The sequence below is a fragment of the Sminthopsis crassicaudata genome, chromosome 2, assembly GCF_048593235.1.
Source record: "Sminthopsis crassicaudata isolate SCR6 chromosome 2, ASM4859323v1, whole genome shotgun sequence".
NCBI classification, from domain to species: domain Eukaryota; kingdom Metazoa; phylum Chordata; class Mammalia; order Dasyuromorphia; family Dasyuridae; genus Sminthopsis; species Sminthopsis crassicaudata.
The window spans coordinates 33,694,501-33,711,941 of NC_133618.1; the positions used below are offsets into that span (position 1 = coordinate 33,694,501).

At 41.3% G+C, this 17,441-nt stretch overlaps 1 protein-coding gene across 2 annotated transcripts in view; it reads right to left on the minus strand.

The window, feature by feature from the left end:
• The window catches only part of REEP1 (receptor accessory protein 1), a 124,741-nt gene that overhangs the window by 34,234 nt on the left and 73,066 nt on the right, over nt 1-17,441 (minus strand). For both annotated transcript variants that reach the window (XM_074285667.1, XM_074285666.1), the window contains exons 4-5: nt 16,088-16,208; nt 11,937-12,050 (exon numbers count right to left, since the gene is read on the minus strand). In XM_074285667.1, coding sequence (XP_074141768.1) covers nt 11,937-12,050; nt 16,088-16,208 — 235 coding nt within the window. The remainder of the gene's footprint in view (nt 1-11,936; nt 12,051-16,087; nt 16,209-17,441) is intronic.

Genomic DNA, 17,441 nt, shown 5'->3' on the forward strand with positions numbered 1-17,441 from the left:
TCATGGCAGAGTGGGTCCTGGGGTCAGAAAGACCTAGACTGAAGGCCTGATGATGACACTTCCAATGAAATCACTTCAATCCTTACCTAGACTAAAGCACTGAATAGGTGTTGCCTCAGTCCAACTGAGCCCCATTAAAGACCTCCGTTTATCTAGGAGATGACTATGAACCACTACATAGAATTCCCAATCCCTCTATTTTTGTCAGGATAGTGAGTGATAAAAATCCAATTTTGGATTTCCTTCACAGGCTAATTGTACACTGTTTCAAAGTCCGATTCTTTTTGTACAGCAAAACAACTGTTTGGTCATGTATTCATATATTGTATTTAATTTATACTCTAGCATATTTGATATGTATTGGCCAACCTGCCATCGGGGGTGGGGAGGGAGGGGAAAAAATTGGAACAAAGGGTTTGGCAATTGTCAATGCTGAAAAATTACCCATACATATATCTTGTAAATAAAAATTATTAATAAAAAAAAAAGACTTCCATTTAAAAGGGCCAGTGTCTCCTGCGGTCTGGGGGGGGGCAGGGCCAGATGGCTCTGGAGGGCAGAGGGAGGCAGGTGACCTTGCACAGTCCTCCCACACTTAAATCCAATCCATGGTATCACCTCTCTGACCTCGTGGTCGTTTTTTGAGGATGAAGGACTAATAACGGCTACATTAAGACCCTGGCTGAGTTCCTAAAAGCCCTCAGGAACTCTCAGTTGGCCCAGGCTCATACTTACCAGATGTGTGACTTTGGGCAAGATAAATTCACCCCTAAGAGTCTGGTTTTAACCTGGAAATGGGGAATAATAGCAGCAGCTTGTCTACATGGGGTTGTAAGAAATAAATGAGAAAATGCAGGGCTTCATAAAACAAAAAGTGCTATTTAAAGCCCTAAAATAGAGTAGGGGAAGGTGCAGCCACCCCTTAAATAGTCTCCCAGAGCCACGGTGTATAAGTAGGTCAGTCATTCCCAAAGGCTTTCTCTGCCAAATGGCCACATAGGGGCTCCCTGAATGTCAACCATGGACAGGGACAACAAGATTTAGAGAGCAAAAAGCTAAGAGAGAAACTCAGAGCAGTGGGACTGCCGTGCTTTTCTATTTGTATTCCCAGCAGTCAGCACGCCACATTTTTTTGTTGCTGATCAGTTGTTTCTGACTCTTTGTGACCCCATTGGGGTTTTCATGGCAAAGATACTGGAGGGATTTGTAATTTCCTTCTCCAGCACATTTTACAAATGAGAAAACTGAGGTAAACAGGGTGAAATGACTTGCCCAGAGTCACCCAGCTAGTGAATGTCGGAGGTTGAATTTGAATTTCCTGACTCCAGGCTGCTCCCCAGCAGCACCGTACACAATAAATGTTTAGTCATATTTAACATGTATTGGTCAACCTGCCGTCTGGGGTGGGGGGGAAGGAGGGGAAAAATTAGAACAAAAGGTTTGGCAATTGTCATTGTTGGAAAATTACCCATGCATACATCTGGTAAATAAAAACTATTATAGGGGCAGCTAGATGGCGCAGTGGATAGAGCACCAGCCTTGAATTCAGGAGGACCCGAGTTCAAATTTGATTTCAGACACTTAGCCCTTCCTAGCTGTGTGACCCTGGGCAAGTCACTTAACCCCAGCCTGGGGGGGGGGGGAACTATTATAAAAAAAATAACTGCTTAGTAATTCCTCCCTGCCCCCATTTATTCACACACTTCTACGCAGTATGTAAGAACCATGTTAGTTATAACTTTTGAGACATTAAGACTTAGCTCAAATGTCACTTCAAGAGGCCCTGCCAGATTCTCCAGCTGCTTAGTGAATTCCCTCTGAGATTAATTTCCATCTGCTCTACAATATCCCTATTTATACACTTTTCCCAATAGAAAGCAAGCTCCTCGAGGTCAGAGACTCTCTCTCTCTCTCTTTTTTTCTTTCTTTTAGCACACTGCCTGGTAACTGCACTTAAATCCTTTTTTCCCTTTCCTTTATCCTTCCCTTCTTTCCTTCCAAAGCATGCCATTTGCATTAACTGAATTGCACTGAAAATGGACTTTCTCTGAGGACTTTGCCCAAGGAGAAGAACTTTCTATTTCTAGAGTGGGGAGGGTTTTCAGAAGCCATCTAGTCTAGCCGTCAGATAGGGAGGAAATCCCAGGAGAGAGATTTTAAAATGCCCCCGATATCACAGAGGGATTAAGTCAGAGAGCTGGGATTTGAACCAAGGGATTCCGATTCCAAATCCAGCATTTTTGTCTACTATTTTCTGTTGTCTCAGGGTTAACATCTACCCACATTCCATCCTTGTTTTCAGGTCATCAGTCAATGAAAGAATAACTGAGGTCAGTTTTACTACTTAGATTTCCAAAACAAGCGATTTGGACTGGGTTTTTCAGACCTCCTACACCTCTAGGCTTCTCTGAGGTCAGCTAGTTGTGGTCCATCCTCCCCTTCCCTGGTGTTTTAGAGCTAGCAGAGGGCATTCTGGGTCATAGGGCCAATGTGGTCTCCAAGAGCTGAAGGAAGACCGTAAGAATTCAGAGAGCTAGAAACTCAGCTGTGAGTTCTCGGTCCTGATTCTGCTCTCATGTTCATTGAGTCATCTGCAGAATAGATCTGAGAAAGGGACTTTCCATGGTTAGTTACCATGAGGAGATTGACACAGGAAGCATCCTGCACACAGCCAAATGGAACTATTTAAAGGGATGTGATGAAACTCCTTTCTAGCTCTTTAAAATCCTGCTTAAAGCAACGTCACACGGGGGTATAAACTACAGTTCTTGTAACTTTAAGCTATTTTGGAAGGGAGTCTGTGACCAAAGCAGTTTGTACTTAAACCCTATAGTTAGAGCACAGGTTGCTATGGTAACATTAGAATAGAATGTTCATTTCACTTCCACATGGTACCCTAAGAGTTGGCCATAAGGGAAACAGAAACTTGGAACACAGGATTAATCTGAGCTGAACAATTCTGTGATTGGGGAAAAGACAATCAAGGGCATACACGCTAATGGCGCCCATATGGCTGCGTGACCAATTTTTAATTTAAATGCTACCATGTGGCTGGGGGGGGGGGGACTGGAGGGAGGGAGCTATTTTTCTCCTTCCTCCCTATGCTGGAGATGGGGACGGGGGGAAGGCACAGGGAGTGAACCACAGTTCACAGTTATTAATAATAGCTAATATTTATACAGCAGTTATTATGTGCTAAGCGTTTTATAAATATTAACTCATTGGATCTTTAAACAGCCCTGGGAAGTAGGTGCTATTACTATCAGCTTCGTTATACAGTAGAGAAAATCGGGGAGGCAAGGGTCAAGTGACTTGCCTGTCTCACATAGCTGGTCAGTTTTCACCCAGCAAAAACTTTTTGAGTTTGAAAGTCACTATCTTGGCATTAAACTTCACCTGGCCTATGTGGTCCCCTTTTCTCTTCAAGTATTTATTGCAGGATTTTTTTCCTGAGTCTGGGTTAAGTGACTTGCCCAGGGTCACACAGCTAGGAAGTGTTAAGTGTCTGAGACCAGATTTGAACTCGGGTCCTCCTGAATTCAGGACTGATGCTCTATCCACTGCACCACCTGGCTGCCCCTAGCTGGTAATTTTTAATAATTTGTCCTTTAGAACTATTGGTTTCCTTCTTTGATGTTTTTGTTTGGTTACATGCAAAATTACACTTTTTATTTTTTCCTTTTTTAAAAAATTATAGCTTTTTAAAAAATATATATACATGGATAATGTTTGACAATCACTCCTACGAAACCCTGTGTTCTTATTTTTCCCTCCCTTCCCCCCCCCCAGTTGGCAAGTGATCCAATATATGTTAAACATTACATTTTCTATTTTTAAAGATACATTTAAGAGGAAAAATGGGTTATTCTCCCTATGTATTAGGCACAACTATTAGAAGCCTAGTTGTTTAGAACAAAGGGACAGTTAGGATAAACCGCTACTAAGTCAACTAGTATGAGACAATACTTATAGTCAAAATACATGAGAAAAAACAAATGGACTATTATAAACAAGCAAATAATTAAATCAAAAGAAGAAAAGGAAAAGAAGAAAAAAGAAAGAAAAAAGGGAAGGAAAGAAGGGAGGAAGGAAAGAAAGAAAGAAGGAAGAAAAGAAGGAAAGGAAGAAAAGAAAGGAAAGAAAGGAAGAAGTGCCAACTAGACATATATAAATGAATAAAAATAAATGCCACAAGATCAGAAATGTTGTACAAGAATGAGAACTTTAGTAGGAAGTATGAGTATCAAATAAGGTAAGTTTTCATACACAGCTCATAGAATGGATCTCAGTTAATAGGTGTACTTTGCATGAAACCACAAAGGGTCCATAGAAGGGGGTAGTTTTTATGCCTTTAATTTCTTTCCCTTTCTTATTGCTATTACTAGTATTTCTGGAATAATGTCAAATAAATTTATTGGGAAATTTTCTAGCATGAGATGACAAAGACAGAAAGAGTTGATGAAGGAGGACATAAGAATTATCAGGGAAGAAGAAAAATAGTTTAACACGTAATTTTAAGGAGACAATGTTTTATTCTTTTTTTATTTATCAAACATCATTTATTGACCATCTGGTGGGTGCAGAGCATTAGAACAAGAAGAAAGACAGACATTATCTCTGCTCTCGAGATTACAGTCTTACAAAAGAACTAGATCAATTCAATTCATTAAACATTTATTAGGAAGGAGTATGGGTAAGATAATGTGATAGGAGTTGTTAGAAATGTAAACAGGCCTGAGCTCCTAATTGGTTCTTTCCATATGTGGAATTATGGAGTACGAGATGAAAAAGAATTGCTTGTTTGCCTTTCCCAGGTGGAGATAGCAGAGCTGATGCTAAGGAGGAAAGTCCCTCATGTACCTGGGAAGGCTGGAGGTAGGCTAAAGATGGCTAATGTCTTTGATCAGCAGTGGGGAAGAATACAGTCTTAAAACCCACCACAGTGAAGAACATCTTTCTTCCAAATGAAAAGCTCTGGGCCCTGTGCTATTATTTCACATGTATCTCAATGACTTGGAGGAAGGTGTGGATGATATCTTATCAGATGTGTAGATGACACTAAGTTAGAAAGGACCACTAAGGTATTAGACAGCAGAGTCAGTATTGAAAAAGCCTAACAAACTAGGATATTGCGTCAAATCCCAAAAAGATGGTATTTTCCACCATCCAATTTCAAGGTTTATGTATAGGTTTAAAAAAAGGATTCCATTGGTTCAGGCTGGTGGGAGCATGGTTTCACAGCAATTTATTTGGAAGAGATCTAGGGGTTCTGGTAGACCACCAATTCAACATGTCACCCACATGAAGTGGCAGCCCAAAGAAAAGGCTAATGTAATCTGAGACTGTATTTGGCTTCTGAGATCACGAACAACATAGTCCTACCGTATTTTGTGCTGGTTCGACCCCATTAGGATTTTGTTTAATTTTGGTCAATATGGTTCTGAATGACAGGAATACTTAGGAGAACATCCAGAAGAAGGCAACCAGAATAGTGAACATCTGTGCTGCCACACGAGATTTGATTGAAAGAAACAAAGGATTTTTAATCCCGAGAAGATGAGTTCTGTGGGGAACTGATCTGTATCTTTGTTCATGCATCTGAATGACTGCCACGTGAAAAACAGATGCCTTTGTCTTCCTTGGTCTCAGAGAGCTGAATTAAGAGCCATAAGGAGAAGTGATAGAGAGGCCAGATTAGATTTATGTCAAGAATAATGTCCTACCAATGAGCAATAGTAAATCATGCTTTTCACTAAAAGCAGAAGGAGCTGCTTTGGGAGCCAGTGGGTTTCCCCTCACTGGAGATTCCAAGAGAAGTTCACATGATCTCATGTGGGAGATAGTGGATTGTAAGTTTCCCATTTAGAAATGGATCGGACTGGATGATCACCAAGATCTCTTCCAATTCCGAGATCCCATGATTCTTGACCCTTGAAAGCAATATGGAGCCACCTAGTCATTGACTGAAATCAGAACTAAGAAGAAAAAAGTGAGCTAACACCTTGGTAGAATCTTTCTCAAGCTAAGTCTGATAAAAAAGATTTACCTTTTATAGCAGACCCGTGAGAATAGTTAAAATGGAAATAAGAGACTCTATACCTTTGAAAGCAAGGAAAAACTCAACTGGATTCAGTGAGCAGAAGGGAGGCTGACTCAACAGCAAAAAATGGCGACAGATATTGGGTTCCCTCCCTATTCCCCTCATGTTTTGAATTGTTTTCCTCAGGATGTACCCAAAGACTTGGAAATGAAGGATATAGGAGGTAATGGGAGGCAAAAGAAAGAAATCTCAAGGCCACAGGAAGGTATACTCTACTCTCACTGTTAAGGAAATGGGTCCAATCCCCAATGAAGATATCATCGTCAAACGTAATCTAAGAATAATTATTGGAAGATGATTATTGGAATTCCTTTTGAAGTCTTTTCCTCTCTTCACTTTCCCTTCAAACTCAGTTCAAGGCAAACAATATTCGAAAGGTTCCTAGTATGTTTCTAGCTCCACTCTCTCATTCAGAGTGGGAAAATAATGGTATTTTGTCAGGGTGTATCTATAGCCAAGTTGTGAATGGGTGATATAGGTGGAAGGGGGGAAGGAAGAGTGGTGAGTTTTGAAAACGTCTGCACAATTTCCTCAACAGTTGCTGGGGTTGTTCTGGTACTATCAAAAACTATTGATTGAAAATCTGTTATATGGGATGATCCTCTCTGGGAGAGGAAGGACACAGGAGGAGGAGGAAATTTCAGATGATAAGAAAACAAAAGATATCAATGAAAATTGACTTTTAAAAATATTGGTTGAAAAGCCATGGAATGGAGTAGACTTTATTTTTAGTGCACCAAGATGGGGAAGCAGTCGATATCCCAAAGATTCAGGTAGATGTAAGCACAAATCTAACTCCTAACCCCTGGCAGGAGAGGAGGCGCTGGCAGAAAGCATGGAACCTCTAGGAGAGGTTCCAAAGGATGCCATATGGCATGAAGCTGGAAAGTGGAAGGTCCTGAAGGGAGAAAGAATATCCCTGGTATCAGCCCCATGAGACAAAGTCCCAGCCACCCAACTCTAGTTCTTATTTTCTTCCACATTTACATTCCTAGGGCATTAAACTGGGCAGGAAAGTTCCTTGTTTTAGAAGAAAGGCACATAACCAATCCTACATTGGTCCAATCAGTCACCAGGCTAAAGACTATGGGGTTGGCAAATGTGTCCTGAGAAACATGCAAAGGCTACATACGTGGTGACCTTGTTCTCTTAGTTTGGGTGGGTGGGTCTAATTATACCCCTCCATTTAATTCTCAGCTGGCAGCTGAGTCATTGCCATGGTTATCTCTGGTCTGCACCGGACTGACTCAGTCATGTGTGTGTGTGTGTGTGTGTGTGTGTGTGTGTGTGTGTGTGTGTGTATTTGTGTTTTCCCCCCATTTGACATCAGAAAAAAAAAAAGAAAACAAAAAAGAAACTTAAAAAGAAAGTATTGTTTTTAGAAGAGATGGGTATTTTTTCTCTTCAAAGACCTACTTGACAAAAGTGCAGAAAATTTTGTAATCTCCACCTGAATCCAGCAGAAAGCTTCTATCACTACATTTATTAAACTTGACAGAAATTAACAACAAACTATGTGAGAACTCGTTGTGTCTGACCCTTGGGGAGCTTCCGCCATGTTTTGTTCAAGTGATGGAGTTTTTTCTTAGAGTGTGACATTCCTTTTGGACTGTGGCTTGGATTGCAGAGAAGCCTGGGTCTAAAAATAGGCGAGGGCTGGAGGGTTTCTGCTGTTAAAGGACCATCCCCCGGGGGCCGAGAGAGCTGTCCCTTGGAGTCTCTCTGAGGGACTGGCGGCGGCTCATTAGGTGTTGCTGTTGGCCAAGATTCTACCAAGCCCATCCGGGGGCTCAAGTTTGAAGCAGACCTGGAAAAGGATGAGCCCTGCAAAAGTTACTTTCAGACTAAGCATGAACAAACCTAGATAAGAAAGGAGTAGCCCAGGGACCCGAGTGATCTTTGAATAAATATGTAACTAAATTCTGGCAGGGTTCAGATCTGTGATTTCCCTGGTGAGGAAAACTCTCCACAGATAATGGTTAGCAACTCATGGTAAGGTAATGATTAGAAAACCAGTTGCCTGGGAGATTTTATGACTTTGCCAGCTGCTGTGAGTCAGAGGCAGGACTTGAGAGCAGATTTTCTTGGACCCTAAATGTAGTTCTTTTCCCACTACACCACACTGCCACTCTTGCAAAAATAAAGATTAAAAGATGAAGGTGAAAAAAAAATTCAAGTAAAAATTAGAAGAGAATCGCAATTTTAAAAATCATATAAAGTGGGCAGAGAAAGAGGGAAAGGAAGGTCGGTGGAATGGGGCTGGTTTTCTGGATATTTATTTGGGAAGGTTAGGCTCATGGATATAGAATAATAATAGAATAATAGGATAATCTCTGTTTCACTTCTGGTTGTTGTTGCTATTCAGTCATTTTCAAGTCTGACTCTTTATGACCCCATTTGGGATTTTCTTGGCAGAGATACTAGAGTGGTTTCCTTCTTCAGCTCATTTTACAGAGGAGGAAACTGAGGCAGTTAAGTGACTTGCCCAGGGTCACACATCTAGAAAGTATCTAAGGCTAAATTTGAGTTCAGTAATTTGAGTCTTCCTGATTGCAGTCCACGTGATTTAACCACTGTACCCTCTACTTGTCCTTCACCCCTGGTAAAGCGTTACAAACCTAGGACCCAGGGAAGTCCCCAAATAGAAGGCTTTCTTCTTAACAGTGTATCCTACCACTATCTGCAAGGAGCTTCTTCTCTAAGGACTCCAGAATTCCTACCATTTTCCTCTTCATTCTTCCTAAGGAATTCCTTTTCCCTATCCCAGCCCATGTGATCACCCATTTTGAAGTATATGATTATTAGATGATGATTGAGGCAACTGAGGAGCGTGGAAAGAAAACTAGCTATGGAATAATGGGATCTGGGTTCAAATCTTCCCATTTCCCTTTTGAGATAATTTGTCTGATTTCAAGTACCAGACCCAGGGTGGGGTAGGATGGGTGGGATGGGGTGCTCTCTTAGTCCCTCAACTCCCTTAACTAAATTCCTGAAGAAGCCAGGTCTTTTCTGTATTTAATCCCTGGCCTTGACACTACAGCTTCTCTCCCTACAGCTCCCTATTCAATATTGGAACTTGGGCTCTGATCATAGAATCATAAATCAATCTAGGACTAACAGGGACCTTAGAGGCCATTTAGTCCAATTTCTGGTTTTTGCAAAAGCAGTGAACTGGCTTATCAAACACTGCAAAGGCCTATACATCAAAGGAAGAATTTGAAGGTCCCCCAACTTCAGAGCTAGGAGTTATTCTGCCATATCTACCTCATGCAGCCTTGCTTTCTCTCAGAAATCACCTGAGCAAGGCTCTTTCTCAACTCAATGACGAGATCTCACTCATGTCTTCTGAGCTGAGAGGTCTCTCTAATTCCTTTATCCCTCTATCTCAGGCTCTGAGGTAGGAATCCCATCTTCTCCAAGCAATTTCAGAGTTCTGCCTTTTTAATACTCCCATGCTTTCCCTTCCAACATTCTCCTCTGTCCATTTCAAGCTGACAACTCAATTCAATTCAACTGAATTCAACTCCATTCAATTCAGTTCAAGTCAATTAAATTCAACTCAACTCAGAGCAATTGAAATCAACTCAATTCAATTCAATTCAACAGAATTTAACTGAATTCAATTCTGTTCAATTCAACACAATGCAACTTAACTCAATTCAACTCAACTTAATTCAGTCATCTCAATTCAATTCAATTCATTTCAACTTAATTCATGAAATTCAACTCAACTCAGCTCAACTGAACTGAACTCAATTCAATTCAACTTTATTCATAAAATTCAATGCAACTCACTTCAATTCAATTAAATTCAACTAAACTCAACTTAATTCAGTTCAATTCAACTCAGTTCAATTCAATTCAGTTCAACTCAGTTGAACTCAACTCAACTCAACTCAATGGAGCTTAACTCAATTCCGTTCTTTAAGAATGCCAACAAAGCCCATTGTTTCTGGGCACTTTATTCTACTCACTGTGGGTACAAAGATGAAATAGAGTCAAACTGTCCTAGCTACCAAGAAGTTTACATTCTCTCTGACCCCAAACATCTCAAAATCAGCACCAAAATCTTAATGACTAGAATTAGCCAGGCTGGGAAAATCCTCAAACCTTCATACAAACATCAGGAGTGGGGAGAGGAAGTAGAGTGGGAACGATGCATGAATTATCCCCTGTGGAATGACTTGGAGTTAGGGGACCTGGGTTTGCATCCCCGCTCTGCCAGTCCTTGTCCATGTGACCCGGAGCAAGTTATTTAGTTCTCTCAGTCTTAGTTTCCTGATTTATAACATGAGATGACTGGATTAGATGACTTTTAAGATTCATTTCAGCTCTAAATCTATGACCCCATGATTGAAATAGTATTTTAAATTGCTGCATAGAGGGTAAAAAAAAAAAAAAAAAAGCAAAATAAAAATAAAGAGAGCGAGGGAAGTAAAAGAGCCAGGGAGGCACATGAAATAGTGAATAGAGTTGGAAGATCTGTGTTCAGATCCTACCTCAGATCCTTCCTAGCTGTGACCCTGGGTACCATCTTTCAGCTTCACCTTTCAGATCTATAAACTGGAGAATGGGTAGATCTGATGACCTTTGAGGTCTGTAATCTATTGACAATATACAACTACGACTAATAATATTAATAACTAATATACAATTATATTGGAGGGATGGCTTGTTGGATAGGATAGGAAGAAGGGATATATTCAAGGGATAAAAACAAAACAAAACAAAACAAAACTCCATCAATTAAAATGATGTTAAAAATGGCAAGATTTTCCAAGTGCCTTATATTTATATCATCTCATTTGCTCTTCCCGACTCAGTGGGGTACATCCTATTATTATCTCCATTTTACAGAAGAGAAAACTGAAGATTGGTTAATAGGGCTGAATGGGACTGATTGAAGTATTTCTCAGGATTGAGTCACATGATTCCTGTTTCCAAAACTGGGATCTTGGGAGATCATTTGATCTCTGGAGGGATGAACTTTGAACCTAGAGATATAGGAAGTTGCAGAAAGTGAGAGGCAGCCAACAATGTGACCATTGGGCAAGGATGGTTATATCCTTTTAATTTATCCAATGAGAGGCTCCAGTCTTTTGCTTTTAAATCCTGGACAAGCCTGAAGCAGGCCTGGTTCCAAGAGCACATGGCTGAGTTGGGATGGCTCCCAGGTGTGTCTGGGCTTCTCCCTGCAGAGATTAAATAAATGCTTTCTTCTTTATACCTGATGATGTCTCCAATTAGTTAATTGGGAAGGGGGTCTTGCACCCGATTTATCCCACACAGGGTCATGTGGCCAGGAGGTAGTCAAAGGTGGAATCAGAACACAGGTTTTCCAGACTCCATGTTCCTGGATCTATTCATTATGCAATATAATGAATAATATTGAATACTGATTTTAGAGGGAACAGATTTTAGAGAAGAGACAAAGAGAAGCTGCGTAAATGTTCCCTCCCTCCCACCAAAACCAGTCTCCCACTTCCCTCCTCTAAGCTTCCAGCCCCAGGACTGACTTGTTTTGTTTTTCCTTTAGTTACTCAGGAGCTTGGCCTTGGAGTTCCCTCTCCCAGTTTCAACACCTGCCTGTTTTTTATTTTTATTTTTTAATGAAATCTGCCTAGAAAAAGAGCCTGGCTTGGAAAAGAAAGGCAAGCCCCCTCCCTTTTTCTCCCACTCTCCCCTCCCCAGTTTCATTGCTTCTCTCCCCCAGAGAGGAGCTGGGGGGGTGCCTGGCTCTCTGGCTGTGGCCAAATCATACTGACCCAGTGGGTAGATGAGAGAGAGGAAATCGGGCAGGGCAGAGCAGCTCTGCCCAGCTCAGCTCTGGGGTTACCTTGGAAGCAGCCATGACCGCTGCAGTGGCCGCGACGTTCAGCCCCCGCTTCCCAAAGTGCACAAGGGCATCATAGCTCCGGTCTTTGGCTTGGACCAGGCAGTCATCAATTTCCTGTCAAACAAAGAGCACATTGAGCTGGGTCTTAAACCCTCTCCTCCCCCTCCATCCCCTCTTCTAGGGATTGTGCCTGTAGCATGGAGTGGAGTCCTGGCTGAGGTGGGGAAATAACGCCGGGTCTGAAGCCAGATGGCCGGCTCTGCTGCTCACTGCTCGCTCGCTGGATCCCAGTTTCCTGATCTGTAAGTAAATGTGCAGTTTTCACGTGCAATCAAGCATCTTTTCTATTAATTATACTGTGTTGTGGAAATACTTATTTTGCAAACTCTGTGAACTGAAAATCAAATAAAAATGATGGGATAGAACTTCTAGGGAAATGTGGCGGTAGCCACCTGACCTTGAGAGCGCTGTAGGTGCACAAACATTGCTGGCCATCAGGTAACAATCTGCGGGTCAGCAAAAACAAAGTTTCTGATACAATAATGAGGCGCATACCAGACCACCCCTCAGTTCTCCCTCTGAGCCATAAAATTAGACCATCAGCAGCATCAAGCACCCAAGCTCTCTAACTTTTTCCTATAATTTTATCTTCTTGCTCTTAGTTCTTTGCTAAATCTTTTTGGAACTTATACCCATTTCAACTGGCGTTAAACCACAAAAAAAACTTTGCCCTTTGACTTGGATCTGGGTTCAAGCTTGCAAGCTTTTGAGATACCTCGTGATACCTGTCTATGATCCCAACCTTTTGGGGTCTCCTTTTGAACCTCCATAAGAACATTGAACTTGTTCATCCTAAGTAATATAACTTATCCTCTTTTGTTCAACTGGGCAAACACTTATTAAGCACCTACTGTGTACCAGGCACCATGTTAGGTGTTGGGAACATAAAGACAAAAATGAAGTAGCCCCTGCCCTTAAACAGCCTTTTAGTGTACTAGAGGCAGAACAACTGGTGCACAGAAAACTAGATACAACAGGAGATACTGTATTCGTGACTGTAAATAGAATGTCTGTTGTTGGTGAAACAGTATCATCAAACTACATTCCAGTAGAATGGCAGGATTGAATTTTTTTGGTATGCATTGTAGGTATGACATATTGATACATGTATACACACAAATATACACATGTATACAATACATATACACATACACATATGTGTTGAATTGAATTTGGGATGTGAAAACAGCAGAAAAGTGACAGTTAAACAACTGACTCTGGGTGGGGGGATGTATGCATGGCACACGCAAATTAAATTTGTGTTATTAACATTTTCTCCAAAATTTTCTTAAGTATAGATAATCAACAAAAAAGACTGTTGAGGAGGATAGATCAATGGATAGATAGGTAGGTAGACAGACAGACAGACAGACAGATGAATAAATGAAGATTCAACTTGTGATTTCATTGACATAGGGACTTCTTAGATGAGGAACCTCTGTCTCCTAGTCTTCCAGCCATTGAGAGCAGAAGTGTCAAATCAAAAGGAAGCCATTAATCCATTTATTAGGATTCCCACTGGCCACATACTGACTTTGTTTTAAAATGCCATGTTATCTATGTTTTTATTTCATTTTTTCTTATTGCGTTCAATGTTTCCCAATTACATTTTAATCTGTTTCCTGCAGCACTGGGTAGGAAGGGGACCCTTGACACAGTCACTATGTTTTAGAAGCAGGATTTGATCCCAGATTTTCTTGGTTCTAAGAGCAGCTCTTTTTCCAGTATACTAAATTGTCTGTTGTCTAGGTGGGGGGAAGAGGGGAGTGAGTTTAAGGGAATAGCACTGTTCACAAGATTATAGGATTGAGAGCTAAAAGGAAATTGGGAGATTGTGTTATTCAAATTTTAAAGATGAGGGAACTGGGACCAGACAAGAAAAAGTGATTTGCTTGGTTTCTCTCTCTTCCTCTGTCTCTCTGTCTCTCTATCTCTGTCTCTGTCTCTGTCTGTCTGTCTGTCTGTCTCTCTCTCTCTGTGTCTCTCTCTCTCTAACACACACACACACACACACACACACATATTCTCCAAATCCGGGGCTCTTCCCTATAAACCTAATCTTTCATTTTATGAACACGGAAACTGAAGGAGAGAGCAGAACAAATCCAAAAATATTTAATACGTTAAAGGTGAAAATCAAAATGTGACTAAGAACCCCAGTTCAAGCCAGGTGGAATTTTAGTGTTTTGGATTTGTTCTTACTCAAGAATTTTAAAAATTCTGCTTCCATTGTAGTTGGAACTGGTCTACTTGGGAGTTTGGGGAAAAGCTTTGGTTCAATTCCCAGGTCAGTAAAAAGTTCTTCCTCTATGTTGGGGTTCTGTCTGGTTTAAGGATTCACATTGAAGGTTGAGGGCTGGGTCCAGGTAAGTTCATGGCACTAGTTTCTAGTCACTTGATAAAAGTTTGCCCAGGAGTCTCTGTGGTAAACTAAGGCACTAGTTGTGTGACCCTAAGTCACTTCATCTTTGCCTCAGTTTCCTCAACTATTAAATAGAGGATGATAATATCATCTACCTTGGAAGATCAAATGAGATAATATCTATAAAGCATTTAGCACAGTGCCTGGCACACAGGAAGTGCCATATAAATGCTTATTCCCTTCACTCACTTGTGAAATGGGGATAGTGGCTACACTTACAACTTAGGATTGTTATGAGGATCAAATAAGATTTGTAATGCACTTTGCAAATCTTAAAGCCTAATGATAATAAATATTAGTTAACTAGTATTTTAATCAGTATTAACTAATTAATTAGTATTAACTATTATTAATTAATAATAAATACTAGTTAACTAGAAGACTTGGGAGTAACCATGAATACTATGGAACCCCATTTTTTGCCCTTCATCTTTTTAAATTCTGGCTGAGAATGCTGGCCACACTTGGCAGACTAGAGTCTCCATTCTGGAGCAGTTTTTAATCTGGGATCCCTATGATGTGAACTTTGAAACCAGCTTATTAAGTGCTATAAGGAAGTACTTCTCCCAGACTATCCAGTTTGTATAGAACACAAGGCCTTAATAAGCCTCCTTTGCCTCAATAACGTGAGCCCAAACTCTTTCAGCATCTTTAGTCTCATCCTCCCTGAGACTCTCTTGATAAGCATATCGTGGGGCAATTCTGAGACCCGGTCAGTTAGGTTGGCTCTTTCCAGATTCCCCCTTTATCTCACTTGATTCCTCCCTGGTTCTTCCCTTTACTTCCTAGATCTTGCCTCCACTCCCTTAAGACTAAAAGATATGTACCCTAAAATGCAAACCACTAATCATTGATGACTCTGTGTTGCAATTGCATGAGCCTGTGAAGCTATTTTCACATAAATAAAATAGCACCCTTTTCACTGACTCCTTTTCCTATCTGAGCTCACTATGAGGTACTCTCTATCCTGCCTAATAACGTCTTCACTTTAATGACTTCTTCCTCCTGGTTAATTGTGAATTCCACTGAGAAATTTATCTTTCCTCTTATTCATTTACATAATAAATAACAAAACTTTGTAATCTGTGATTGATGACTTGCCATGGTTGCTCCACGTTGCAAAATTTTACATAATATTCTTTTTACAATTTATTGCTCTCCCAAATCGATTTCTATTTCTCACTTTATCTCATCACCTGGACCCAACCATGGATGGATTTCAAGGGGATCCATGAATTTGGACAGGAAAAAAATTACATTTTAATTTTTATTAGCCTGTAATTAAAATGTGACCTCTCCTTCAATTCTGATTTCTTTAAAAATTATTCTGACAAAGCTTCCCCCGGCTTCACTAGATTGCCAAAGGGTTCTGTGACACTGGAAGAATTACAAATGACAATCCACGGAGGAAAAGGAGTGATCAGGTTGGGTAGAACAAAAGGAGGGGAAGCCACTCTGAAGGGGTGGATTGGTGGTCAGAGAAGCCATCACAGGACTCTTCCACTACAATATAAGTATTTCTCCAATGTATGGGGTTTTCCTCTCCACCCCCACTCCCTACTTTCACCCTCCTCCACCTCCCCTACCTCCCCTCACCCTCATTCTCTATCATGTTACTTTTACAAAAAAAAGAAAACCATAGGGTGGGAAGGGTGTGGGACCCAATTACCTTTTCTTTTGATGACAGCGTAGGATGCACAAACTTCCTGTAGAGGAGGCTGGAGCCCTTTGTGTAAGGAGACAGCAGCCAGGCCACAAAGGCTATTTTTAGTTCATAATAGAAGGGGAACCTGCAGAGAGTTAAGAAAACAGGCATTCTGTGAAAGGGCCCCCTCCAGCATCTGCCATCCTGCCCTTCCCCTGGGCAGGGGAAGCTCCCAGGCACAGACCCCCTCCCCCCAAAATGCCAGCACAAGGCACAAGGCAGGTGCAGGAAAAATCTCTAGCCTGCCTTTTCCCAGCACCCCCCAGGCTTCTCTTTTTCTTCAGATCCCTTGGAAATGCTTTGCAACCAAAACTCAAGAGATCTTCCTTCCTTCACGGTTATTCTCATCTTACCTCCCTGGCAGTGAGGGTTTGCCAGATGGAAAAAGCTGGTTCCAAACCATCTTCCCAGCCTGAATGAACTTGACTTCCCTATCAGATACTTTATATTCCTGGTAAAACTGGACTAGTGGCTATTTCTGGGATATAATATTCCATCTCTCACCTCCCTGCATTCACTCAAGTTTTCCTCCACATCCAAATTAAGACAGGTCTTCATCCTTTAAAAATCCACCCTTGATTTCTCCTCTTTGAATTCTGGTCTTCCTTCAAGGCTCGGCTCCAGTTTGCCATCTCGTCCAGGAAACCTTCCCTGATCCTCACCCTACAAGTGTTTATGCTCTCAGCCTCCTTTAATGATTGGATTTCCATTCCTTCAACTCAATGGAAGTTTATCCTGGAGGCTGGGACTCTGGGCTTCTCCCCATTCTGATCCATCCTTCACCAAGTCTGACCATGAACCTTATGGCACAGATCCTTCCATCTTGGAGAACCAAGCAGAGCTAGCTCCATCTTGAGTTAAGCATTAGCTCACCAATCAAAGGACCCTCTTGCTACGTTTCCTACCCCAGAGATCCCGCCACAAGAACATCCTGTGTGGTTCTATGTGGAATCTGTTCAGGGACACTTCCAGGGTTCCCGGATTTCAGGTCAAGGTATCTCATCCAATCAGCCAGTTTCCACAGCATCCCCTCCCAACCTCCTTTTTCATGAAGCTTCTCCTCCTTCTTTGTGATTTAAGCTCATATAAACTCTACCCTTCCATCCCATCTTCAATGTGTGGGGATGGGTTTCCTTGCTGGCACACTCAATAAACCCCAAACAAGTTCCATACTCTGGAGTCTCCACATTCTTGCATCACCCACACTCTCCTACTCAGTAATCTTCTGTGACTCCCTATGGCATGTAGAATAATACTTTTCTTCTTTTAAAGTCCTTCCCAAGCTGATTCTAGCTTTTTCCCAGTTTTATTATACATC